Below are 27925 nucleotides of genomic sequence, written 5' to 3'. Positions count from 1 at the left end.
GGTCCACTGCTTCTCACATCTTTACCTTTTCTTCAGATTTCCTTGAAGGACAATCCAGCAAACATGATGTCCAGATAAATTTCCATAAGGCTCAACTAAGTAGCAATGAGGAACGTTTTAGGCTTTTAGAAGGTACTTGTTATAATGGGAAACTCATCTGGAAGATCACAGACTATGAACAAAAGAAGAAGGAGGCTGTGGAAGGTCGTGTGGTCTCCATTTACAGTCAGCATTTCTACACCAGCCGCTGTGGTTACCGCCTCTGTGCTCGTGCCTACCTGAACGGTGATGGCTCAGGGAAGGGGTCGTTTTTATCTTTGTATTTCGTGGTCATGAGAGGAGAGTTTGACTCACTGCTGTCCTGGCCATTTAAGCAAAAAGTCACCCTAATGCTGATTGACCAAAGTGGAAAAAAGAACCATGTCGTAGACGTCTTCAAAGCTGACCCACACAGTAGCAGCTTTAAAAGACCTGAAGGAGAGACCAACATAGCGTCTGGGTGTCCTCGCTTTGTCTCGCACACCCAAATGGAGAATCCGAAGAATGCCTGCTTTATTAAAGACGACACAATATTTATTAAAGTAGCAGTCGATCTTACAGATCTTGAGGAGCTTTGAAAGAAACAGAACTTTTTTTTTTATAAGCGTTGTTTTTATTCTTTTTCTGATATGTAAATTATGTTTTATCATGTGAAAGAAGTGTACATTTTATTTTAAAATAAATTATTTTACTAAGTTTCCGTTGATACACTTGTCCAAGGCAGCAGTATCATACTGAAGGTCCATACAACCAAGTCGGAGGTTCTGTCAGGAGACTTGTTTGCCAAGGACGTATATTGTAGAGCTTTGCTTTTGGTGTCGTTATAAAGAATAGAATCTTCGCTTTCTAATGAACCCATGATCAATCTACCGCATTTGTATAAAGTTGTGGAGCAGGATGAAAAGTTCTACTTAATGCAGCTTCATCTAATAAAGGGAAGATGAATGTCCACAGCCTGTTCTTGTCACCTCTTCCCCTGTAGAGCATTCACGTGCCCAGGAATACAGGTACTTTTCTTCATGTTATCACTCCAACCCACCAACCTTATCCTAATACTGTCATCTCTCCCAGTGTATCTACAAATCACAGCATGTTATTAGCACCTCTCCTTTCTGACCTACCAGTTGTGGAGATACAGGAACCTTTCTTCATGTTATCGCTCTACTGATCCCATCTAGTTACAGTTTTCACTCCTTGTCCAGATTTATGACTTTGTGATGACGGTTGGGGGGGAATACAGGACCTTTTTTTTCACATTTTGACCTGTCATCTCACTCCTTGTACGGCTTTTTCACTTAGTGGCCATAAAAGAACCTTTCTTTGTTTTATCATCTCTTCAGCTCCCAGCTTGTTACAGTTTTCTTCTTTTTGTCCACTTTTCTGACCCACTAGTAGAGATACAGGAACTTTTCTTCATGTTGTCACCCGTTACCAATGTCACTAGTCAGCTGCTGCAACTAACCAGGCAACTTGTCGGCTTTTAGCCATAAATACGACTTTATATTTAAATGGAAAATAAAAAAGGTGCCCGTAAGTATAATGTTCTAGTTGGTGTTTTCACATTGCCAGGCATCTACTCTGCAAACGGATACAGGTGTAGATTTTTTTTTTTTTTTTTTTTACTTTTCATTAAAATTGTATATATTGTGCCCAAACAGTCAGCAACAAAAGTGGTAAAGAGCACAGACAGAATTTTTTTTTGCCCTGCTCAAAAGAGATGGGTTGTCCTGCACAAACCCACATAGCTACCGGACTGGTCCAAACAACTGCACATGAAAATAAAGGCTTTTATAAAGGCTCGTATGCCCTCCTGGCATTGGATAGCACTTGACTGGTTCATCCAGCAGACATCTTCACAAGCTCTCCTCTTGGCTAGGACTTTATTTTAGCAATTCAGCAATATTACAACCGATATGATCAGATTCCATGTACCACCTTGCTTTCAAGTTTGCCAGCATATTAGCCAAACATATCCTTAAAGGGATGCCGCCATCTCTAGCAAATAACTAGGTTATGCCAACACTTTATAAGCAGTGGGGTTTCGCCTCCAAGTTCCCTCACTGATCCCGAGAATTAGGGTAGCGGATTTATGTGCGGATTTTTCCATGCAGAATCTGAAAAATCTGCAGGTAAAACGCCCTGCGTATTTTCCGCAGCATGTGCACAGCAGATTTGGCTTTCCATAGCTTTACATGGTACTGTACAACGCATGGAAAACAGCTGCAGATCCGCAGCCAAATCCACAACATGTGCTTATAGCCTTAAGAAGCATCAGCGTTGGTGAAGAGCTGCATCCTCCTTCTAAGTTCAAATTGCACAGCATTTCATGGACAAAGATGAAAAACCGGCCATACTTTATTACTCTGTGCTGCATAAAGGTTTATAAAGCATGAATAGCTTTCAGTGGTGCTCAGTAAAATGCATTGCAAATAAATATGTTTCCTAACAGTGTGTTTAATAGAATTTAGCAGAATGAAATGTCGGAGAGATCATGACATAGTCCATTTCTTGGTGACATTTAGATGATTTAGGTGGTCTTGCAAGTATTTGTGTTCGGGGAAGTTTGCCCTCTTCAGTGCGTACTCTTCCCCAATCTCTCTGTATCTCCGTTCGGCATCGTGACGGAATTCCTGCTCTTTGGTCATATAGGGACGACTTATCCAGTACTCCGTCTCAGTTTCTACCTCCAGCCTCTTAATCATGGATTGCTTCATGCCCCAAGAGACCACCCGGGGTCTCCTGTATTTCCCTATCCACTGGCGGCCAGGGATGCCCTTCCTCAGGAGAAGGTTGGTCAGGAACATTTTTGTTTAGGGTCTGAAAAAGAAGAAGAAGAAAAAAAAGAAAGCGTTATCATGTGCTGTTCATAAAAGGGCTAACTAGAGGAGGGGGCTCTGATGCACTTAAAGCGGTTTTCTGGGAGTATGCAATGGTGGTGGATTTTTAGGATACTGCGAGTCCGACCTTCGGAACCACCATCGGTCAGCTGAATGAAGCGACAGCGATACTCTCTTTCAACTGAAAAGAAGGCTCTTACTGGGGGACCAAAATCCCCTCTTACTGCTGGGCACTGGCAGTCCAGTGTAAGACCACCAACTCATTTTCACCAAAACCCTTTAACCTCTTTTTGACTGGATTTTTTTTTTTTGTCGTTGTCCTCCCCCCCCCCACCCTCCATCTTCCAAGAGCCATATCTTTGTTATTTTTCATTGACATGTCCCTCAAAAAAAAAAGATTTAGCCTTTGTAGGGTTAAGGTGTACTTTTTAATGACACCACTCATTTTCTCAAGTTATCTGTTTAAAAAAAAAAAAATGGTGAAGAATACAGATTCCAAGTGAGGTGGAATAAAATGCAGTTTTGCCATATTTTTTGGGGGTGTCGTTTTTTTTTTACGTCCCTTGTGTGGTAAAACGACTTGGTTACATGAGACCCCATAGAAGTACGATCATGGTGATACCAAACTGGTATAGGCATATATGGCTAAGAACCTTTTGAAACGTTTTCGAGCTGTCACCATTTGCTGTAACCCGTGTTTTCTATATTTTTCTGTCACCGGAGCCATGTTAGGGCCTTTTTTTGTCGCAAGGCGAGCTGACATTTTTATTGATACTATTTTGGGGTATATACATTTTTTGTGGAAGTGCAGCACCCAAATAATGGCAATTCTGACTTTTTCTTTTTATGGATGGAGTGGGCGCAGCACCCAATACCGTGGTAAACACGCAACTTTACAAGTCAGGAAGGGGTTAAAGAGCTGCACATCAGCCTCTGAATGTAAACTTTCCATGCTCTCACTGGCAGCAAGCAGAGCTTTTAACTATGAGGACAACAAAAAGGAGATTTTTGTTTACTTACCGTAAAATCTTTTTCTCCGAGCCAATCATTGGGGGACACAGACCGTGGGTGTTATGCTGCTTGCCACTAGGAGGACACTAAGTGATACAAAGAAAGTTAGCTCCTCCCCTGCAGTATACACCCTCCTGCTGGCCCTCAGCTAACCAGTTCGGTGCAAAAAGCAGTAGGAGATCAGTAACAACATATTAGCTTACAGCATGTCATCTATAATATAACGCTGGGAGCGTCACTCTGTCCGAAGCCTCTATAGACTGCGCAAGCGCAGTCTGGACCGCACAGAGCGACGCTCCCAGGAGATCGCGGTATGCGTAAGCGCTGAACGCACACCGCGATCTCCACCGGACAAGCAGGGACGAGCCAGGAGGCGGAGGGTGAGTATACTTACCTGACCCGTTCCACCGACGCGCTTCCGGGCCGTGACTGTCCCCCTGCTCCCGGAATCGGCGCCTGCGCAGTCCGCGCTTTCCGGCGCCATTTTCTTGAAGACACATTGCAGTGTCTTCAAGAAAATGGCGCCGGAAAGCGCGGACTGCGCAGGCGCCGACTCCGGGAGCAGGACCAAGAAAATGGCCGCACCCAGCACCGCCGCCGCGCCCAGCACAGCCACGCACAGCACAGCCGCCCACAGCAACGCACAGCCGCCGCACCCAGCACAGCCGACCATAGCCGCCCACAGCCACGCACAGCCGCCCGCTGCACCCAGCACAGCCGCCGCACCCAGCACAGCTGCCCACAGCCACCCATAGCCACGCACAGCCGCCGCACCCAGCACAGCCGACCATAGCCGCCCACAGCCACGCACAGGCGCCCACAGCCACGCACAGCCGCCCACAGCCACGCACAGCCGCCCGCCGCACCCAGCACAGCTGCCCACAGCCACGCACAGCCACCCATAGCCACGCACAGCCGCCGCACCCAGCACAGCCGACCACAGCCACGCACAGCCGCCGCACCCAGTACAGCCGACCATAGCCGCCCACAGCCACGCACAGGCGCCCACAGCCACGCACAGCCGCCCGCCGCACAGCTGCCCACAGCCACGCACAGCCACCCATAGCCACACACAGCCGCCGCACCCAGCACAGCCGACCACAGCCACGCACAGCCGCCGCACCCAGCACAGCCGCCCACAGCCACGCACAGCCGCCCACAGCCACGCACAGCCGCCGCACCCAGCACAGCCACCCACAGCCGCCGCACCCAGCACAGCCACCCACAGCCGCCGCACCCAGCACAGCCGCCGCATCCAGCACATCCGCCGCACCCAGCACAGCCATGCACAGCCACGCACAGCCGCCTACAGCCACGCACAGCCGCCGCACCCAGCACAGCCTCCCACAGCCGCCCACAGCCACGCACAGCCGCCGCACCCAGCACAGCCGCCGCACCCAGCACAGCCGCCCACAGCCACGCACAGCCGCCGCACCCAGCACAGCCACGCACAACCGCTGCACCCAGCACAGCCACCCACAGCCGCCGCACCCAGCACAGCCGCCGCACCCAGCACATCCGCCGCACCCAGCACAGCCGCTGCACCCAGCACAGCCGCCACAGCCACGCACAGCCTCCGCACCCAGCACAGCCACGCACAGCCGCCTACAGCCACGGACAGCCGCCGCACCCAGCACAGCCACCGCACCCAGCACAGCCGCCGCACCCAGCACAGCCGCCCACAGCCACGCACAGCCGCCGCACCCAGCACAGCCTCCCACAGCCGCCCACAGCCACGCACAGCCGCCCACAGCAACGGACAGCCGCCGCACCCAGCACAGCCGCCCACAGCCACGCACAGCCGCCCACAGCCACGCACAGCCGCCGCACCCAGCACAGCCACGCACAACCGCTGCACCCAGCACAGCCACCCACAGCCGCCGCACCCAGCACAGCCGCCGCACCCAGCACATCCGCCGCACCCAGCACAGCCGCTGCACCCAGCACAGCCGCCACAGCCACGCACAGCCTCCGCACCCAGCACAGCCACGCACAGCCGCCTACAGCCACGGACAGCCGCCGCACCCAGCACAGCCACCGCACCCAGCACAGCCGCCGCACCCAGCACAGCCGCCCACAGCCACGCACAGCCGCCGCACCCAGCACAGCCACGCACAGCCTCCCACAGCCACGCACAGCCGCCTACAGCCACGCACAGCCGCTGCACCCAGCACAGCCACCGCACCCAGCACAGCTGTCCACAGCTGCTGCACCCAGCACAGCCGCCCGCACCCAGCACAGCCACGTCACATACAGCCGCCCGCACTCAGCACAGCCACATACAGCCGCCCGCACTCAGCACAGCCGCCCGCACTCAGCACAGCCGCCCGCACTGATGGGGGCGCAGGATGGAGCAGCACGTGATAGGATGGGGGCGCAGGATAGGAGCACATGACAGGATGGGGATGAGGATGGAGCAGCACATGACACGGTGGAGTGGCACATGACAGGATGGGGGCGCAGGATGGAGCAGCACATGACACGGTGGAGCAGCACATGACAGGATGGGGGCGCAGGATGGAGCAGCACATGACACGGTGGAGCAGCACATGACAGGATGGGGATGCAGGATGGAGCAGCACATGACACGGTGGAGCAGCACATGACAGGATGGGGGCGCAGGATGGAGCAGCACATGACAGGATGGGAGCAGCACATGACAGGATGGGGGCGCAGGATGGAGCAGCATATGACAGGATGGGAGCAGCACATACCAGGATGGAGACCATATTCCAATATAAATGCTCGCCACCCGGGCGTAGAACGGGTTCAATAGCTAGTATTATATATGAGAGTATAGCATATCGGATTGTAAAAACAAGCGTAAGCCAATACTAGGGTGGGAGCTGTGTCCCCCAATGATTGGCTCGGAGAAAAAGATTTTACGGTAAGTAAACAAAAATCTCCTTTTCTCCTACGCCTCATTGGGGGACACAGACCGTGGGACGTACCAAAGCAGTCCCTGGGTGGGGACAACGTCAGATCAGGCTCTGTGTAACTGCTACTTACAAGTGCGCCACCGCGGCTTGCAGAGTCCGCCTGCCCAGAGTCACATCTGTGGAAGTCTGGGAATTATAATGCTTCAAGAATGCATGCGGACTGGACGAATCCGCAAACGTGCAGGCGTGTCTTGTTGACGCCTGGTGCCTGGAACCCACGATAGACGGGGAGATAGGCTGTCATCTAACACGGAAGGACTACTGGATGGTGAAAGAATACACCAGGCTAAATGGCCGATGGAGACGGCCAAACCCTTCCTGTAAAAGTCAGGAAGCCTTCCTCTTACCGGTAGGAAACCCAAGATACAGTGTCCAACCTTCGGAAGGACGCCGTCCTCAAGACATACCTACTCAGGGCACTTGCTCTGTCCGGAATATGGGGACCTCATTCCATTTTGTGGAGTGGTGCCAAAAGAGATGAGGGAGGAACTATGCCCTCATGACAGTAGTAATACAATACCACCTTGGTAACTAGGGACAGGGAAGGCTTGAGGACAACCTTGCCTTGAAGGAAATAAGAGAAAAAAATCTGAAAAGACCCGTTAGCACCGAAGACTCGTCAGGATGAGGATATAGCCGAGAGAAAAGGGGGCAACCTTCCCTAATAGAATAGATCCCAATGATCTAACGGTATGCAATAGGGAAGAATTACATGTGAAAAACATCCTGCGAGGTGGTCCCTACTTGCAGTTTTGTTGCAGAAATACAGAAAGCTACCAGCTCCGCAAGCGAACTGACGTGGTCAGTACGGATTTCCGAGGATCACTGGGGCCCTTTCTGCTTCTGAAAAGCTTTCGGAAGTGGAAACTGGTACCACGGAATAACCGGAGCATGCAGTGCGAAGGCTCCTGGATCTGGAGTCCGAACAACCAACTCCAGTACGCCGGTGATCAGTCAGGACGCCATCCGAGCTACAACTGTAGAGCTCCAGTGAAGGCGGGTCTGATGGAATACTTCCGATGAAGTTCCCACTCACTTGAGGTGAAACCCTGACGGCTATATATGTTCGCAGCCCAGAGTTCTACTTCTGGGATATGAACTGCCAAGATCACCGAGTGATAGATCTCGGCCCATGTGAGGTACTTTGGCCATGGTGCTTGAACGTGGGTACTCGCTAGATGATTGACGTATGACACAGCCGTGGCGTTGTCCAATTGGATGGGTTGACCCGCCATAAGGAGTGGACCTACTATAGGACTACCTGTCATGATTCTCAATGGCGAGAGAACATAGCCCAGCATATATGAGAACTAGCTCTTGGAAGATGGAAACTATACTGACCATGAACTAAACCTGCCGCACAACTAGAAGTGGCCGGGTAGCATGCCTACGTTTTTTTATCCCTAGATGCCCAGCGCCAGCCGGAGAACTACCTAATCCTAGCAGAGGAAAAGACAGTCCTGGCTCACCTCTAGAGAAATTTTCCCAAAAGGCAGACAGAGGCCCCCACATATATTGGCGGTGATTTTAGATGAAATGACAAACGTAGTATGAAAATAGGTTTAGCAAAAATCGAGGTCCGCTTACTAGATAGCAAGAAGACAGAAAGGGCACTTTCATGGTCAGCAGAAAACCCTATCAAAACACCATCCAGAAATTACTTTAAGACTCTAGCATTAACTCATAACACCAGAGTGGCAATTTCCGCTCACAAGAGCTTTCCAGACACAGTAACGAAACAGCAGCTGTGAACAGGAACAAAATGCAAAAACACACAAGGACAAAAGTCCAACTTAGCTGGGAGTTGTCTAGTAGCAGGAACATGCACAGAAAGGCTTCTGATTACATTGTTGACCGGCATGAAACTGACAGAGGAGCAAGGTTATATAGCGACTCCCACATCCTGATAGGAGCAGGTGAACAGAGGGGATGATGCACACAAGTACAATTCCACAAGTGGCCACCGGGGGAGCCCAGAATCCAATTTCACAACAGTACCCCCCCCTCAAGGAGGGGGCACCGAACCCTCACCAGAACCACCAGGGCGATCAGGATGAGCCCTATGAAAGGCACGGACAAGATCGGAGGCATGAACATCAGAGGCAGTGACCCAAGAATTATCCTCCTGACCGTATCCCTTCCATTTGACCAGATACTGGAGTTTCCGTCTGGAAACACGAGAGTCCAAGATCTTTTCCACAACGTACTCCAACTCACCCTCAACCAACACCGGAGCAGGAGGCTCAACGGAAGGCACAGCCGGTACCTCATACCTGCGCAACAATGACCGATGAAAAACATTATGAATCGAAAAGGATGCAGGGAGGTCCAAACGGAAGGACACAGGGTTAAGAATCTCCAATATCTTGTACGGGCCGATGAACCGAGGCTTAAACTTAGGAGAAGAAACCCTCATAGGGACAAAACGAGAAGACAACCACACCAAGTCCCCAACACAAAGCCGAGGACCAACACGACGACGGCGGTTGGCAAAAAGCTGAGTCTTCTCCTGGGACAACTTCAAATTGTCCACCACCTGCCCCCAAATCTGATGCAACCTCTCCACCACAGCATCCACTCCAGGACAATCCGAAGATTCCACTTGACCGGAGGAAAATCGAGGATGAAACCCCGAATTACAGAAAAACGGGGACACCAAGGTGGCAGAGCTGGCCCGATTATTGAGGGCGAACTCCGCCAAAGGCAAAAAAGCAACCCAATCATCCTGATCCGCAGACACAAAACACCTCAAATATGTCTCCAAGGTCTGATTAGTCCGCTCGGTCTGGCCATTAGTCTGAGGATGGAAAGCAGACGAAAAAGACAAATCTATGCCCATCCTAGCACAGAATGCCCGCCAAAATCTAGACACGAATTGGGTCCCTCTGTCAGAAACGATATTCTCCGGAATACCATGCAAACGAACAACATTTTGAAAAAACAGAGGAACCAACTCGGAAGAAGAAGGCAACTTAGGCAAGGGAACCAGATGGACCATCTTAGAGAAACGGTCACACACCACCCAGATGACAGACATCTTATGAGAAACAGGCAGATCCGAAATAAAATCCATCGAGATGTGCGTCCAAGGCCTCTTCGGGATAGGCAAGGGTAACAACAATCCACTAGCCCGAGAACAACAAGGCTTGGCCCGAGCACAAACGTCACAAGACTGCACAAAGCCTCGCACATCTCGTGACAGGGAAGGCCACCAGAAGGACCTTGCCACCAAATCCCTGGTACCAAAGATTCCAGGATGACCTGCCAACGCAGAAGAATGAACCTCAGAGATGACTCTACTGGTCCAATCATCAGGAACAAACAGTCTACCAGGTGGGCAACGATCAGGTCTATCCGCCTGAAACTCCTGCAAGGCCCGCCGCAGGTCTGGAGAAACGGCAGACAATATCACTCCATCTTTAAGGATACCTGTGGGCTCAGAATTACCAGGGGAGTCAGGCTCAAAACTCCTAGAAAGGGCATCCGCCTTAACATTCTTAGAACCCGGTAGGTAAGACACCACAAAATTAAACCGAGAGAAAAACAACGACCAGCGCGCCTGTCTAGGATTCAGGCGCCTGGCAGACTCAAGGTAAATTAAATTTTTGTGGTCAGTCAATACCACCACCTGATGTCTGGCCCCCTCAAGCCAGTGACGCCACTCCTCAAAAGCCCACTTCATGGCCAAAAGCTCCCGATTCCCAATATCATAATTCCGCTCGGCGGGCGAAAATTTACGGGAAAAAAAAGCACAAGGTCTCATCACGGAGCAGTCGGAACTTCTCTGCGACAACACCGCCCCAGCTCCGATTTCAGAAGCGTCGACCTCAACCTGAAAAGGAAGAGCAACATCAGGCTGACGCAACACTGGGGCGGAAGAAAAGCGGCGCTTGAGCTCCCGAAAGGCCTCCACAGCATCAGGGGACCAATCAGCAACATCAGCACCCTTCTTAGTCAAATCAGTCAGTGGTTTTACAACATCAGAAAAACCAGCAATAAATCGACGATAAAATTAGCAAAGCCCAAAAATTTCTGAAGACTCTTAAGAGAAGAGGGTTGCGTCCAATCACCAATAGCCTGAACCTTGACAGGAGCCATCTCGATGGAAGAGGGGGAAAAAATGTATCCCAAGAAGGAAATCTTTTGAACCCCAAAAACACACTTAGAACCCTTCACACACAAGGAATTAGACCGCAAAACCTGAAAAACCCTCCTGACCTGCTGGACATGAGAGTCCCAGTCATCCGAAAAAATCAGAATATCATCCAGATACACAATCATAAATTTGTCCAAATAATCGTGGAAAATGTCATGCATAAAGGACTGGAAGACTGAAGGGGCATTTGAAAGACCAAAAGGCATCACCAAATACTCAAAATGGCCCTCGGGCGTATTAAATGCGGTTTTCCACTCATCCCCCTGCTTGATTCGCACCAAATTATACGCCCCACGGAGATCAATCTTAGAGAACCACTTGGCCCCCTTTATACGAGCAAACAAATCAGTAAGCAGTGGTAACGGATATTGATATTTAACCGTGATTTTATTCAAAAGTCGATAATCAATACACGGCCTCAAAGAGCCGTCTTTCTTAGACACAAAGAAAAAACCGGCTCCTAAGGGAGATGACGAAGGACGAATATGTCCCTTTTCCAAGGACTCCTTTATATATTCTCGCATAGCCGCGTGTTCAGGCACAGACAGATTAAATAAACGACCCTTAGGGTATTTACTACCCGGGATCAAGTCTATGGCACAATCGCACTCCCGGTGCGGAGGTAGTGAACCAACCTTGGGTTCTTCAAAAACGTCACGAAAGTCAGACAAGAATTCAGGAATCTCAGAGGGAATAGATGATGAAATGGAAACCAAAGGTACGTCCCCATGAGTTCCTTTACATCCCCAGCTTAACACAGACATAGCTCTCCAGTCGAGGACTGGGTTATGAGATTGCAGCCATGGCAATCCCAGCACCAAAACATCATGTAGATTAAACAGCACCAGAAAGCGAATAACCTCCTGGTGATCCGGATTAACACGCATAGTCACTTGTGTCCAGTATTGTGGTTTATTACTAGCCAATGGGGTGGAGTCAATCCCTTTCAGAGGTATCGGAGCCTCCAATGGCTCCAAATCATACCCACAGCGTTTGGCAAAGGACCAATCCATAAGACTCAAAGCAGCGCCAGAGTCGACATAGGCGTCCGCGGTAATAGATGACAAAGAACAAATCAGGGTCACAGATAGAATAAACTTAGACTGTAAAGTGCTAATTGAAACAGACTTGTCAGGCTTCTTAGTACGCTTAGAGCATGCTGATATAACATGAGTTGAATCACCACAATAGAAGCACAACCCATTTTTTCGTCTAAAATTCTGCCGCTCGCTTCTGGACAGAATTCTATCACATTGCATATTTTCTGGCGTTTTCTCAGTAGACACCGCCAAATGGTGCACAGGTTTGCGCTCCCGCAGACGCCTATCGATCTGAATAGCCATCGTCATGGACTCATTCAGACTCGCAGGCACAGGGAACCCCACCATAACATCCTTAATGGCATCAGAGAGACCTTCTCTGAAAATCGCCGCCAGGGCGCACTCATAACTAGAGGGAAAAAAAAAAAAAAAAAAAAAAAAATTGTAGCAGACTTCTTTTTTTCTCTCCTTTCTCAGCCAGTAATTTAACCCTTTTTATGGGCCGGTCAAACTGTCATGATTCTCAATGGCGAGAGAACATAGCCCAGCATATATGAGAACTAGCTCTTGGAAGATGGAAACTATACTGACCATGAACTAAACCTGCCGCACAACTAGAAGTGGCCGGGTAGCATGCCTACGTTTTTTTATCCCTAGATGCCCAGCGCCAGCCGGAGAACTACCTAATCCTAGCAGAGGAAAATCGTAGTTACTTACCGATAACGGTATTTCTCTGATCCCATGATGGCACCACGGAGAGAGGGGTCCGCCCCCAGGGACAGGAAACCTACAGGTGAAAAAGGGCGTACCTCTCTCCCACATCAGTTGGTTAACAGAGCCTTATACAGAACTTCAGCTGCAATTTGATATTTACACAAATTAAACTTAACAATTTTTTACTTAACAGAGGCACCGTGGCTAAAGGTAACTAACTATACATTATAGTGTGCACACCTGTGTGTGAAAAGGGAGGGAATATACGGGTGCCATCATGGGATCAGAGAAATACCGTTATCGGTAAGTAACTACGATTTTCTCTATCCCCATGATGGCACCACGGAGAGATTTACATAGATTGTAATTTTTTAGGGAGGGACCACCGCCTCTAGAACCCTTCGACCAAAGGTGAGATCAGAGGAGGTCAAGTCTAAGCGGTAGTGTCTGAAAAATGTAGACTGGGAAGACCAAGTGGCCGCTCTACATATCTGTTGTATTGACGCGCCCGCTCTTTCCGCCCAGGATGATGCCACTGCTCTGGTCGAGTGCGCCTTTATATTCTCCGGGATGGCCGTCCCGCTGGAAGAGTAGGATAGGGCGATGGCATCTCTTATCCACCTCGCTAGCGTAGCTTTTGACGCTTTCTGTCCCTTCCGTGGACCCTGGAAGCAGACAAACAGAGCCCTATCCTTCCTGCACTCTCTAGTGGCTGACAAGTATTGGAGTAGGCACCTCCTAACATCAAGGGTATGTAGTGTTTTTTCTCCCTCATTCTTGGGGTTGGGACAGAATGAGGGCAGGGAGACCTCTTGTGTCCTGTGAAATTGAGACGCGACTTTTGGGAGGTAAGCCGGGTCCGTTTTTAGAATGACTCTGTCCTCAAGAATTTGAGTGAAGGGAGGGCCCGCGGACAATGCTTGTATGTCACTAACGCGACGGGCTGAGGTTAGGGCCACTAAGAGTGTTGTTTTTAAAGATAGAATCTTTAGGGGTGCGTCTGCCAAGGGCTCAAAAGGAGATTTGGTTAGTGCATTTAGAACAAGGTTTAGATCCCATGGAGGGGCATTATGCAAAGGAACCGGTTTTAATCTACCCGAGGCTTTGATGAATCTCACGATCCATCGGTTTCTGGCTAGATCATAATTATATAGTGCTCCCAAGGCTGCTACCTGAACTTTTAGAGTACTCGTAGCTAGCCCTTTTTCCAAACCCTTTTGCAGGAATTCGAGAATCTTATCTATTGGGATTTCCCCCCCTGGGTCAACCCCTGATACAGACATGAATTTTTTCCACACTTTGCCGTATATTTTGGTGGTTACGGGTTTCCTACTCTGTAGTAATGTGGACACCAGGTTGGATGAAAACCCTTTGCTGCTTAATAGCTTCCTTTCAAAAGCCAGGCTGTCATATGTAGGCTTTTCACATTGGGGTGACACACTGGGCCCTGGGATAACAGATTTTGCGTGTCTGGTAGAACCCACGGACTGTCTAAGGACATCTTTCTCAGCCAAGAAAACCATATCCTGCGAGGCCAGAATGGAGCTATGATTATCACTGTTGCTCCCTCCTCCCGAATTTTCCTCAAGACTAGGGGAATGAGGGATATTGGAGGGAACGCGTAGGAGAGGCGATAGTTCCAGGGGACTGTGAGAGCGTCCAGAGCTACTGGCCCTCCCCGGGGGTCGATTGAGCAGAACTTCCTCACTTTCCGATTCTGAAAGTCCGCAAATAGGTCTATTTCTGGCTCTCCCCAACGTTTCACTATTTGGTTGAATACCGACTGTTTCAGCTCCCACTCCCCCTGTCTCAAGCGTGTTCTGCTGAGGAAGTCTGCGGTCTGGTTTTCTGAACCCTTTATGTAAAGGGCTGTTAGGGACTTCAGATTGTGTTCTGCAATGTAGAAGATAGACCGGGTTTCTTCCATCAGTGTTTGTGACCTGGTGCCCCCTTGGTGGTTTAGGTATGCTACCACTACCTGATTGTCCGAAAAGACTTTTACGTGGTGGGAGCGGATGATGTTTTGGAAGTGTATTAGGGCGAGTTTTACCGCTAGCAGTTCTTTCATATTTGATGAGGTTAGCTCCTGATTTTTGTTCCAGTTCCCTTGTGTCACCTGACCGTCTATATGAGCACCCCACCCCCAGGGGCTTGCATCGGTCGTTAGGATTTTCTCTGTTGGTAGTGACCAGGGGACCCCCTTGGTAAGATTTATCGGATCTGCCCACCACTGTAGGGAGTGTATCGTAGTTGGTGATATGCTTAACCGCCCGTCTAAATTTCCTCCCAGACACAGGCTTGAACTTAAAGTCTCCCATTGTAAGTCTCGGGAATGGCATTGTGCCCACTGCACTGCCGGGATACAGGATGTCATGGAGCCCAGCAGGGACATGGCTTTCCTGAGTGTGGTGACTGGGGATGATGACAACTGTACCGCTGCCTGTGTCATCTTTTGAATCTTCCCCTGAGGAAGATAACACGTTTGTGTGGTCGAGTCGAGGACTATCCCCAAGTACTCCTGTACCTGTGATGGGACTACTTTGGATTTGGTAAGGTTCAACAGCCAACCTAGGCTTGACAGAGAAGTCATAACCAAATCCAACTGCTGTTTGCAGTGATGGAATGATGTCCCTGCCACAAGGAGGTCGTCCAGGTATGGGACTATCAGGATATTCTGCTCTCGTATATGAGCCATCACTTCCGACATTAGTTTCGTGAATACCCTGGGTGCGATAGCTAACCCAAAAGGGAGGGCCCGAAACTGATAATGTTTCACCTCCCCCTGGATATTCACTGCCAGCCGGAGGTACTTTTGATGATCCTTGTGGATCGGTACATGATAGTATGCATCTCGTAGGTCTAGAACAGTCATGAAACACCTGGGAAAGAGTATTTTTACGCAAGATTTTATTGTCTCCATTTTGAAGTGTGGGATCTCGAGAAAACTGTTTAACTTTTTGAGATTTATTATTGTCCTGTATGATCCATCTGGCTTCTTTCGGAGGAAGAGGGGAGAGTAGAAGCCCATGCCTCTTTCCTGGTGAGGGACTTCCTGTAGGACTTCCTTCTGGACTAGGCCTAGAATCTCTTCCTGAAGAGCCGACTGTTCTTGAGACTGTCTCTGTGGTGTCACCATGAAGAGGTTGTTGGGGGGAATGCGGAACTTTAGCTTGAGCCCTTCTCGTACTATGCCTAGTATCCAGGGGCTGCTTGAAATTTTTTCCCAGGCTGGGAGGAACTCTGTTAGTCTCCCGCCAACCTGGGGGACACCTTCATTGAGTTTTCTTGTTGTCGGGAGTGGGTTTGTTGAATAGGAACCCTCTGGTTTTATTTCTTTTTTCCTCCCATGTTTCTTTGTTCCCTTTCGGAGGTTTTCTCCGCATAAATTTTTTATTCCGAAAGGAACGTCTGTATGATTGGTTGGGGAAACCAGGGAAAGACTTTTTCTTGTCCTCGGCTTTCTCGAGGATGTCATCTAGCGTTGTGCCGAACAAGAATTCCCCCTCACAGGGTATTGAACATAGTTTTGTCTTTGTCTGAAGGTCCCCTGGCCAACATTTTAGCCACAGGGCACGTCTTGCGGCGTTCGAAAAGACGGCAGCCCTGGCTGCTAGTCTGGCTGAGTCTACAGATGCATCCGCCAAAAAGGCTGCTGCACCTTTCATTACGGACACTGATTTTTGAATCGTGTCTCTAGAGACTTTCCCTTTTAATTGGGAATCCAAGTGCTCAAGCCACACCATTAGCGCGCGAGCTGTGCAGGTGGCCGCGACCGCTGGTTTAAGTCCGCCTCCTGCCGCTTCCCAAGAGTTTTTTAGAAAAACCTCGGCTTTTTTGTCCATCGGATCTTTTAAGGTACCCATGTCCTCAAAAGGTAGGGCAAACTTTTTTGAGGCCTTTGCTATGGCCACATCTAATTTTGGTGCCTTACTCCAGGATGAGCAGGCTGGGTCATCAAACGGGTATTTTCTTTTGGGGGTGAGGAGAGCTTTTTTGTCTGGTTTTTTCCACTCTCTTTTAATTAGAGAGTGAATTTTCTCATTTACTGGAAATGCTCTTTTTCTTTTTTGTTCCAGACCGCTGAACATTATGTCCTGCGCTGTTTTTTTAGGTCTCTCCTCCACTAGACCCATTGTTGCTCTGACCGCTTTCACTAAAGCGTCTGTTTCCTCGATAGGGAAGCAACTGCGCCCCCCCTCAGAGGATACTGAAGAGGTGTCAGAATCTGACGAATTATTCGAGTCAGATAGTTCACTCTCTGACTCGTCCGCACTGGATACGGGGGACTCAGGTGTTTTCTTATGTTTTTTCTTTGTGGCTTTAATGCCTTTAATGGCACTTTCCACCTGGCTTTTTATTAGTGACTTTAATTCGGATGCAAATGATGGGGTTTCCTCCTGAATCGTCTTTTTTATACAGACGCTGCATAGTCTCTTCTCCCAGGAGGAAGGCAGCTCGTCTGAACATATGGCACATTCTCTGTGCTTAGTTTTGGCTGTACTTTTCCTCCCCTAGAACAGAAAGAGCCCTACATTAAAGTCAGCACTTTCACGTAGATCACTCACCCCCTGTGGATCAGAGATACCGTCTCAGGCCTGGTGACTGTATCCGCTGGAATCGTCGCCGGCCGTGTGGTTTTTGCAGACCCCCGACTGCGTTGAGACTCTGATCGTCCGCTGCTGCTGCGCTGTACAGAGGACGAGTTTCCTTTGCGCTGCTGCTGTGGGTGCAGACGCCGCTGCACTTGTGCCTGCTCAGGAGATCGCTGGACGGCTTCCTGCATAACCTGCTGCTCGCTTTCGCTCATGGTGGCCTCCGCACTGTAAGGTGCACTTGGAGTTTGAATTTGCCACCATTTTCCCTGTGCTGGCGTTGCTTTTATGCATTAGTGCCGGCGAAACCGGAAGTGACTGTTTGCGCATGCGCCCGCCCAACTTCCGGTTCTCTGCCAGCTTCACATGAGGGAATGAATGTACTGGGACGCCGGCGCGCGCGCAGTAGCGCTGCGTTTTCGCGATGATGGCGCCGGTGAGCGCACCAGCGCTCCATTACCGACGCCCACACCGATTTACCGGTAATTACGCCGGTGTCCTCTGGCCCGTCTTACTTGGCCTTTTATGGAAAGATAGCCGCCGCTACCTCCATATTTATCATTAAGAGTCCTCCGGTGACCGCCGTCACCTGCTCCTTACCCCCCCTCTCTTTTTTTTTTTTTTTTTTTTTCATGGAAGGCAGACTGGATCCTTTCACTGCCTTCCTCCACTCACCCATGAGGCCCGCCGACCCCTGTGGTGGTGCTTCAGGAAAGGGAGAAAAAGAGAGGAAAAAACCGCTTGATCCAGCCGTAACAGGGCGCCCCCTGTTAGAAAGTCGACTGCATCAGCCCCTGGAACTCCACGAAGAATCCTTCAGGTACGTGCTGTAGGTTCCCCGTCAGGGACAGGAAACCAACTGATGTGGGAGAGAGGTACGCCCTTTTTCACCTGTAGGTTTCCTGTCCCTGGGGGCGGACCCCTCTCTCCGTGGTGCCATCATGGGGATAGAGAAAAGACAGTCCTGGCTCACCTCTAGAGAAATTTTCCCAAAAGGCAGACAGAGGCCCCCACATATATTGGCGGTGATTTTAGATGAAATGACAAACGTAGTATGAAAATAGGTTTAGCAAAAATCAAGGTCCGCTTACTAGATAGCAAGAAGACAGAAAGGGCACTTTCATGGTCAGCAGAAAACCCTATCAAAACACCATCCAGAAATTACTTTAAGACTCTAGCATTAACTCATAACACCAGAGTGGCAATTTCCGCTCACAAGAGCTTTCCAGACACAGTAACGAAACAGCAGCTGTGAACAGGAACAAAATGCAAAAACACACAAGGACAAAAGTCCAACTTAGCTGGGAGTTGTCTAGTAGCAGGAACATGCACAGAAAGGCTTCTGATTACATTGTTGACCGGCATGAAACTGACAGAGGAGCAAGGTTATATAGCGACTCCCACATCCTGATAGGAGCAGGTGAACAGAGGGGATGATGCACACAAGTACAATTCCACAAGTGGCCACCGGGGGAGCCCAGAATCCAATTTCACAACAACTACCCTTGAGATCTCCAGAGCAATGATCGGGAGAAGAGGACTGGCATTGGAAGTTACTAGTAACCATGGAACCGGGAGAAAAAAACTCCGGATGAAGAAGGAGCTCAGAGACTATCGTCTGAAAGGCTGCTTGACTTGCTGAAAACTAACGGAGCAAAGGAAACTGTTTCCATTGTCGTCTCCGTTTTTTTTTTTTTTTTTGAACCCTCCCAGCAAATCGAAAGAAATGAGGGGATGAGTGAGCAAGAGCGCGAGCTCCCTGTTGAAAAACCATGACCTTGTCTGGAAGGAGATTTACCACCCTTCTGGAAGAATACTGGATCATCCTCAAAAAGGATATCTGCTGGGCTGGAAATGAGGAGTTGTCTAAGTCTAGCCACCAGCCCAGGTGAGAGGGTATCGCAAGAGATATAGACGACTTAGCGTAGTCCTGCAAGGGTGGGTAAACAGTCGGTCAAACAGGATAGGACGACCACGCCTCTAGGTGCAAGATGACAGCCACCATGACCCTTGCGAACACCCTGGATGCGGTAGCAAGGCCGAAGAACAAGGTCGTGACTTAAATGCTATTCACGAATGGAAAAGCAAAGGAATTTTTGAAGAGGTTAGGCATCCCGAATGTCGATGGATGCCCGAAACTGCACCTTTTTTGTTGAAGTAATGGCTGAGCGGATGAGACTCCATTCGAAGAAGAAGAAGAACCTTGTGAAAAGATTGTGAGAAGTTTGAGGTCCGGAATCGGTCCTACTTATCGTTCCACCTTTTAGTAACCAAGATCCCTTAGATCTAGACTGTCCTGGACAACCCTTTCACTGTTGGTCGGGGCTGCGGAAACGTACGATTGTTCGTTAGTCTCCCGCTCAAGAATATGATTGACCAGCTGAACTGTCTTCAGGAAAGGGATACTGGTGTGAATCAAAGTAGTTAAGGGCTCTAAGCAGGAGACCGTTGCTCTAGCATCCATGCGGCGGATAGGGAGGTTAAAGGGCTGGACCCGTAGCTGCCAAACGGAACAAACCAGATGTGCTATTTGACAGATCGTGGCATCTTTAATTGAGGACATATCGGGCAGGAATACTGGTAGGTAACCCACAGGAGATTGTACCCGGTTAATCTGCCGAGTGGCAGAATGCGCCGCTGCTTCCAGCAGGTCATTGCAGAGTTAAAAATTAGGAGCCTCGATCCACCATCCTCTTAACAAGGAAGTGGAGAGGGAAATTCGCCTACTTGCATCTTCTGTTAAATAGTGGTGATGCAGAGGGGGGTGCTCAGACGCCCGAAAAAAAGGATGCCTCTGTACATCCACAGAGTGCAGGTCTCCGGGTGGACAGGACAGGCTGTCTGGCGTTAGGCCTGGACCTTCGAGTGCCCGTCTGTTGATGGTGTGGGGAGACCGGCGCCCTTTAAAGTGCCTGTCGCCCTTAAAAATCAGACCAGGCATAGCGTCCCGCGTAGAGGCTTCTGTCCAGTGAATCGCATATCCGGACTGGATGGCAAAAGCTCTACGAGGGAGTTTAGGCTGAGGGAACTAGTTACACTGGGATAAACTGGGATCGGCGGCAGAGGGCTCCTCATTTATGACCAGTTTCGGATTGGTCATGGTGCCCTCAAGACCAGGGAAAACTGGTCGTGTGCCTTTAAGACCAGGGAATACTGGTCGTGTGCCTTTAAGACCAGGGAATACTGGTCGTGTGCCTTTAAGACCAGGGAATACTGGTCGTGTGCCTTTAAGACCAGGGAATACTGGTTGTGTGCCTTTAAGACCAGGGAATACTGGTCACGTGCCTTTAAGACCAGGGGATACTGGTCACGTACCCTTAAGACCAGGGAATACTGGTCACGTACCCTTAAGACCAGGGAATACTGGTCACGTGCCTTTAAGACCAGGGAATACTGGTCACGTGCCTTTAAGACCAGGGAATACTGGTCACGTGCCTTTAAGACCAGGGAATACTGGTCACGTGCATTTAAGACCAGAGAATACTGGTCGTGTGACTTTAAGACCGGGAATACTGGTCATGCGGGTTCAGGTAAAATCTCGCAGCGAGCGAGAAGCGCCAATTTAGGGGGCGGAGCTACAGGCACGACGTGGGCGGAGCCTCGAAACTTCCATGATAGGCCCCAGCCGGGGCGTAAATTTCTGCAGCCGGCGTCAGCGTAAGAGTTAGGGGTGGTCACCCGTTGCTCGAGAAAATTGAGCGCTTCCGCGTCAGGCGCTAAGCGCCAGGAAAAAAAGGCTAAGTCGCCTTGAGGCGACACAGTGCGCTTCTGGAGGTGCAGACTACACATCGGCCGGAGCCGGGAGCTAAATTTGTTAGCCGGCTGGAGCGTTACCTCAGGAAGGTGGTCACAGGGAAGTCTGAGACTGCCTGTGAATATCCCGCTGCAGAAGCCCATTGCTGGCAGGATCCACTTACCAACGGTGCGCGTCCCGGCATGGAGCCGCCGCGGATGTCGGGTATTGCAGCGTGGACGGTGCAGGGGTAGAGAGATAAACCTCAATCCATCATCCCCTTGTTAGGGAGGTGGAGAGGAACCGTCCGCCTCCTTGTCCGCTTTCACAGTGGTGGAGGCTGCCCGGACCATGGAGGGGGGCTTCTGTACATCCACGAAGTTCAGCCCATCGGGACCATGAAAGCACCTCCGCTCCTGAAAGGGATTTCAACTGCGGCCTAGTCCGGCTGCAAAAGCCAAGGACTAAATTTATGGAGCCTGCCGGTGGAGCGCGTCGGCGGGCCGCGCGCCGAATGATTGCCGCTGGCGTACCGGCCAGTGGCACCCCCAGGACCGCATCTTCCAGGCAGGCAGCGTGAGGAAGCATGGCCACCGAGATCTGCAGGGCGCCTCTCGTCCCGGACGAGAAGCGCCGATATAGGGGGCGGGGTTACGGCCGTGGGAGGGATCTGCCCACTGCGGCCTACTCCAGCTGAAAAGCCGGGGACTAAATTTCCAGCCTGCCTGGGGATGCGCGGCGGCCGCAACGGAGCGACGCTAACCGCCGCAGTTCCCGACCGCCGGCGCCTGTCCCCAGGGGCTCTGCCGTAAGTACTGCCGGCGCCTACCCCATAGAGGCCAGTGCGGCCTACTCCGGCAGAAAAGCTGGGGACTAAATTTCCGGCCTGCCCGGCAGTGTGAGGTGGCGCGGCCGCAAAGCGATCCGGAGCGCAGGAGGGGAACTCCTGATGTACTCACAGTCCGGTAATGCAGGTCCCCCTGTCCCTGCGCGCTCCATCCTCATCCTCTTCTGCAATCCCTTTGGGCTCTGCCGCAAGTATGCAACGCCATGTGATGTGGGCCTTGTATGTCGGGCCCCCGGAGAGGAACATGAGAGCCAAGCTCTATGTGCTCGCCGTCTTGCAGGGGGAAGGGAAATCGGGACCAAAGATGGAAACCCGTTGCCCGAGTAAAATTTGGCGTGCTCCCGCGTCGCAGGAGAGGGTCGGGGAGGTATACTCGCCGTGCTCGCCTGTTGCTGGTTCGGGGGAGAGCGGGTCCCATAAAAAAGGATCCGTCGCCCCCTTCACTCCGTTGAATAAAAAATAAAAATTTACAAAAAAATAAAAATTAAAATAAGAAAGTTGGGGTCTGAAAACAGACCCAAGTGCCTCCTACAGACACTAAGCAAGAACTGGTTAGCTGAGGGCCAGCAGGAGGGTGTATACTGCAGGGGAGGAGAGAACTTTCTTTGTATCACTTAGTGTCCTCCTAGTGGCAAGCAGCATAACACCCACGGTCTGTGTCCCCCAATGAGGCGTAGGAGAAATAATGTATATTAAAAAAAAAGCTGCAAAAGAATTAGGAGTAGCGAGATACAACATGTCTACTGTCTATAGCAGGGGTCTCCAACCTGTGACACTACAACTCCCAGCTGTAAACATGTATAGTAGATGCCAATGGCCTATCCCATACATGATGCAGATTCCATATAGGATTCACTTGCATTTTATTAGGTACGAGACGAGAGAACTGAATCGGGAAATACAACAGGCGGAGTCCTACCATAATTCTCCAGGGAATGTAAGCAAATATATGACGACTTGTGGTTTACATATGATCTTTGCTTAAAGAGGTGAAGGGTTTTTTCTCCTTATGTGTTTGTGGGAACACAGCGGCAGCTTCAGTGCAGCCACACGGAGAATCGGAGCTTACCGCCATGCACTCAGTATACAGTGAGCTCCCCCTAGTGGTGGCCGCAGGCAGCCAATGTGTGATCATTTAAAGAGGACTCGCCATCAGTTTGAAAGTTCCTAGTTTTTGCTCTTATTTGATTCCAGCTGCTCGCCCTAGTATGCCTTTTTTCATTTAAAAAAAATGTAATGCACCAAGCAGTACCAGAGATCAGGGCTTTTTCATTTTGTGCCTTTTTTTTTCAAAAGGGGTGTGGACTCAGTGTAATTACACTAAGGTACCTAAAAAACCATGACCCTCAACCCACCCCTAGAGAAACCTGTGAGTAAAGCCCCCTTGGTAAAGAGTGTAAAAACTACTACTAAATAAGGCTCATACCTCTAAAACCAAATGGTGGCTAAAAAACAAAGCTGAAAACTTAGAGCAGCCGCAGGAATAAAATAACAGCAAAAACTGGTCACTTTTGACCTGGTGATGGATCTTCCTTAATGGAAACCTGTCAGCAGGATTTTGCGAAGTAAACTACAGGCATTGTCATAATGACGTTATTATACTGATTAAAATGATGGTACCTGGTGATGAAATCAGTCTTGTGGTTCTTGTGTAATCTTTGTATGCAGTTTTGAGTTAATGATATGCTCGTGCTCTGGGGCGGCCTGTGGGTGGGGTAACTTTTTGTGCTTTGGCCTCTGCGTCTTCCTTACGGGCTTAAATAGGTAACTGAACCTTTAGTGACCTGCCTCCTATCCTAAATACTGCGCTTGCACAATATTGCGGCTCCAACAAAATGGCGGCGGAGCATGCGCAGTAGCATCTATCTGCAAGCGATGCTCTACATCTGCGCAAGCCCTTCCCAGTGGTGGGTGGCGTTTTAGAGCATAGATAGATGCGAATGCGCCGCCATTTTATTGGAGCAAAAAAAAAATTTTTTTTACTCCTGCAAAGTGGTGGTGGCGAATGCGCAGTAGCATCTATTGGCAAGCAATGCTCTCAAACGCCGCCCACCACTAGGAAGGGCTTGCACAGATTTAGAGCATCGCTTGCAGATAGATTTTACTTCGTATGCGTTGCTGCCATTTGGGTGGAGTTAAAATGTATTTATTTTTTTAAAACATCACAATATAAAAATATGTGTAAATTAAGGGGCAGGTTAGTGACCGGCCATAAGGATAATAGCGATTAAACAACAACCACAAGACGGATTTCATCAACCGAGGTATCACTGTAATCAGTTCAACGGCGCCGACCCGACACTGTGTGTAGGTTACTGTTCACAATCCCGCCGACAGGATCCCTTTAAGGAATGTATATTATAAGGATCCCAACAGGGTTACAAAATGGGATCTTGCATATACTGATGGTCTAAAGAAGAGAACCCCTTTTAGGGTCCCTTTCCACTTGCGAGGAAAACGGATGCGTGCAATCCGATTAAAAATCGGATTGCACTCTGACCAATGTTATTTAATAGGTGGCTTTTCATTTGCGATTTTTTTCTCAGCCGAAATCGGACTGAGAAAAATCTGGATCGGCTGAGAAAAAAATCGCAGCATGCTGCGTATTGCTGCGATTCTCGGACGAGACTCGCCAATGCAAGTCAATGGGTGCGAGAAAAAAATCGCACAGCACTCGCACCATGCGAGTTCTGTCCGATTATTACGCACCAGTGTCCTTTGAAAAGCCGGTAATTCAGCGCGGTGTACAGTAAAATCACACTGACAGGTTAGAATAGAGTAGATATATACACATAGAATAGGTATATATACATATATATGTCAGTGAGACACCTATATATGTATATTTATATTTAATGCAGCGCTAGATAGCATAAAAGCCCCTAATTCAATTGCCGGCTTTTTCCTTCTCCTTCACAAACCCGACATGATATGAGACATGGTTTACATACAGTAAACCATCTCATATCCCTTTTTTTATTACATATTCCTCTTCACTAATGTAACAAGTGTCTGTGTGCACAATTTGGGGGCTCTAGCTGTTAAATTAAAGGGTTAAATTGCGGAAAAAATTGGCGTGGGCTCCCGCGCAATTTTCTCCGCCAGAGTGGTAAAGCCAGTGACTGAGGGCAGATATTAATAGCCAGGAGAGGGTCCATGGTTATTGGCCCCCCCGTGGCTAAAAACATCTGCCCCCAGCCACCCCAGAAAAGGCACATCTGGAAGATGCGCCTATTCTGGCACTTGGCCACTCTCTTCCCACTCCCTGTAGCGGTGGGATATGGGGTAATGAAGGGTTAATGCCACCTTGCTATTGGAAGGTGACATTAAGCCAGATTAATAATGGAGAGGCGTCAATTATGTCACCTATCCATTATTAATCCAATTGTTGGAAAGAGTTAAAAAACACACACACACATGATTTAAAAGTATTTTAATGAAATAAACACAGCGGTTGTTGTAATAATTTATTGTTCTCGCAATCCATCAGGAACACCCTCGCTTGGAAAAAATAATAAACGCACAAGATACATACCTTCTGGTGAACCGTCTCGTCCCACGAAGTAATCCATCTGAAGGGGTTAACTAATATTACAGGCAGGAGCCCTGCAAATGCAGCTGTGCTCCGTGCTTGTAATTCCCCGGCGAATGAATGAAATGTAGGTCATTGACCTACATTTCCTTCAGTCGCGGTGATGCGCCCCCTGGTGGGTGTCCTCATATGACCTGGAGCGTGGGAAAAAGTTCCCAGGCTGCAGTTCATGAGAACATCCAGCAGGGGCGCATCACCGCGACTGAAGGAAATGTAGGTCAATGACCTACATTTCATTCATTCGCTGGGGAATTACAAGCACGGAGCACAGCTGCATTTGCAGGGCTCCTGCCTGTAATATTAGTTAACCCCTTCAGATGGATTACTTCGTGGGAGGAGACGGTTCACCAGAAGGTATGTATCTTGTGCGTTTATTATTTTTTCCAAGCGAGGGTGTTCCTGATGGATTGCGAGAACAATAAATTATTACAACAATCGCTGTGTTTATTGCATTAAAATACTTTTAAATCATGTGTGTGTGTGTTTTTTAACCCTTTCCAACAATTGGATTAATAATGGATAGGTGACATAATTGACGCCTCTCCATTATTAATCTGGCTTAATGTCACCTTCCAATAGCAAGGTGGCATTAACCCTTCATTACCCCATATCCCACCGCTACAGGGAGTGGGAAGAGAGTGGCCAAGTGCCAGAATAGGCGCATCTTCCAGATGTGCCTTTTCTGGGGTGGCTGGGGGCAGATGTTTTTAGCCACGGGGGGGCCAATAACCATGGACCCTCTCCTGGCTATTAATATCTGCCCTCAGTCACTGGCTTTACCACTCTGGCGGAGAAAATTGCGCGGGAGCCCACGCCAATTTTTTCCGCCATTTAACCCTTTATTTCAGCAGCTACAGCGGCCAAATTTTGCACATACACACTATTAACATTAGTAGTGTGGAATATGCAAAAAAAATGGGGATATGAGATGGTTTACTGTATGTAAACCATGTCTCATATCATGTCGGGTTTGTGCAGGAGAAGGAAAAAGCCGGCAATTGAATTAGAGGCTTTTAAGCTATCTAGCGCTGCATTAAATATAAATATACATATATAGGTGTCTCACTGACATATATATATATATATATATATGTATATATACCTATTCTATGTGTATATATCTACTCTATTCTAACCTGTCAGTGTGATTTTACTGTACATGGCGCTGAATTGCCGGCTTTTCAAAGGACACTGGTGCATAAAAATCGGACAGCAATACGGATGTCATACTGATGTCATACGGATGGTGCGATTAAAAAATCGCATGGCACTCGCATGACACTCGCATGACAATCGCATACGTTCCATCCGTTTTTTCGGTCCAGATTACGGACCGTTTTTTATCTCGCAAGTGGAAAGGGACCCTAAGGCAGCGGCTTTCTCCCTTCCTTCTCTATTTCTTCAGGCGACATCCTGGACACTCCACCTGTGGAGGGACGGCCCATTAGGGTGTAGAGGTGGCTGGAGCGGTGGTCCCGCACTCACACCGCCGCTCCCTACTCGCAGGGGACTTTGCAATCCCCATTTTTACCATTGGGAATATTAAAAGAGACATAATTACAGTTTAACCAGCATTACAAAAAAAGATAAAACGCAGTAGACATTGCATATTCCCCTAATTTATATCTTGCTGCAGTGTAGATTATACAGTACTGTGCCCCAGCTGCTGCAGAACATCATAATACAGACCCTCTGATCGTATCTTATTACAGGACCTCCCATGTGGAGCGCCCCTTTAAGGCTACTTTCACACTAGCGTCGGGAACAACCCGTCGCCGTGCGTCGGGCCGACGTTCCCGACGCTAGCGTGGTCTCCGCCGCACAACGGGGGCAGCGGATGCATTTTTCCCACGCATCCGCTGCCCCATTGTGAGGTGCGGGGAAGTGCGGGGAGGTGGGGGCGGAGTTCCGGCCGCGCATGCGCGGTCGGAGAAAGCGGACCGTCGGGAGCAAAAAACGTTACATGTAACGTTTTTTCCTCCCGACGGTCCGCTACCACACGCCCAAGCGTCGCAAAACGGACGCACCGTTTGGCAATGCGTCGCTAATGTTAGTCTATGACGAAAAAACGTATCCAGCAAGAACTTTTGCTGGATGCGTAGTTTTGGCAAAACGACGCATTTGCGACGTATTGCAGTTAACGCTAGTGTGAAAGTAGCCTTAGGCAGTCATGTGACAGTAATCCCTCCCGCCATACATTACACGGGGGCAGCACATACTACAGAGGACGATGCTGTGTGACTTACCAGCCTAGGACATGTGTGTTCCCTGCAGTAATATCGCACTCGGCCTCCTAGTCCTGACAGCCGCACACTACGCAGCCATAGCCAGTGTCCTTCACAACCCGGAAGTCAGCAAGAAACCGGAAGTGCTGAACTCGCCATAGTTGATAGGGGCAAGCTGATAAAAATGCATTAAAAAAAGT

At 49.4% G+C, this 27925-nt stretch overlaps 3 protein-coding genes across 6 annotated transcripts in view; 1 reads left to right on the top strand and 2 right to left on the bottom strand.

Moving 5' to 3' along the window:
- TRAF5 (TNF receptor associated factor 5) overlaps positions 1–2383 on the top strand; it is an 88946-nt gene extending 86563 nt beyond the window's left edge. For all 4 annotated transcript variants that reach the window (XM_077282318.1, XM_077282314.1, XM_077282315.1 and 1 more), the window contains one exon: positions 37–2383. In XM_077282318.1, the coding sequence (XP_077138433.1) occupies positions 37–617 (581 nt within the window). In that variant the 3' untranslated portion in view covers positions 618–2383. The remainder of the gene's footprint in view (positions 1–36) is intronic.
- A 90-nt stretch (positions 2384–2473) lies between these two features.
- Positions 2474–27893, bottom strand: MRPL57 (mitochondrial ribosomal protein L57). Its single transcript, XM_077282321.1, has 2 exons — positions 27747–27893; positions 2474–2856 (listed from the first exon to the last, which is right to left on the bottom strand). Exon 2 carries the CDS (start codon positions 2841–2843, stop codon positions 2529–2531), a length of 315 nt encoding a protein of 104 aa, XP_077138436.1. The 5' UTR covers positions 2844–2856; positions 27747–27893; the 3' UTR covers positions 2474–2528.
- Positions 2850–17878, bottom strand: LOC143803651 (uncharacterized). Its single transcript, XM_077281432.1, has 4 exons — positions 17322–17878; positions 16366–17247; positions 3752–3858; positions 2850–2856 (listed from the first exon to the last, which is right to left on the bottom strand). The coding sequence occupies exons 1-4, from the start codon at positions 17541–17543 to the stop codon at positions 2850–2852; spliced, it is 1218 nt and encodes a 405-aa protein (XP_077137547.1). The 5' UTR covers positions 17544–17878.
- Positions 27894–27925: the final 32 nt, after the last annotated feature.

This window comes from Ranitomeya variabilis, chromosome 2 (assembly GCF_051348905.1).
Source record: "Ranitomeya variabilis isolate aRanVar5 chromosome 2, aRanVar5.hap1, whole genome shotgun sequence".
Lineage (NCBI taxonomy): Eukaryota > Metazoa > Chordata > Amphibia > Anura > Dendrobatidae > Ranitomeya > Ranitomeya variabilis.
The sequence above is the reverse complement of the archived record's forward strand: the minus strand, read 5'-3'. Positions and strand labels throughout refer to the sequence as shown.

What these genes read in the sequence shown, in the direction of transcription:
- LOC143803651 (XM_077281432.1), bottom strand. Translation starts at nt 17,543, where the DNA reads ATGAGCGAAAGCGAGCAGCAGGTTATGCAGGAAGCCGTCCAGCGATCT. An exon ending in CAGTCACCAGGCCTGAGACG is followed by an intron (nt 17,248 to 17,321) that starts GTATCTCTGATC and finishes TTTCTGTTCTAG; the next exon opens with GGGAGGAAAAGTACAGCCAA. An exon ending in CCTTTTTGGCGGATGCATCT is followed by an intron (nt 3,859 to 16,365) that starts GTAGACTCAGCC and finishes TTGTCCTCATAG; the next exon opens with TTAAAAGCTCTGCTTGCTGC.
- MRPL57 (XM_077282321.1), bottom strand. Translation starts at nt 2,843, where the DNA reads ATGTTCCTGACCAACCTTCTCCTGAGGAAGGGCATCCCTGGCCGCCAG.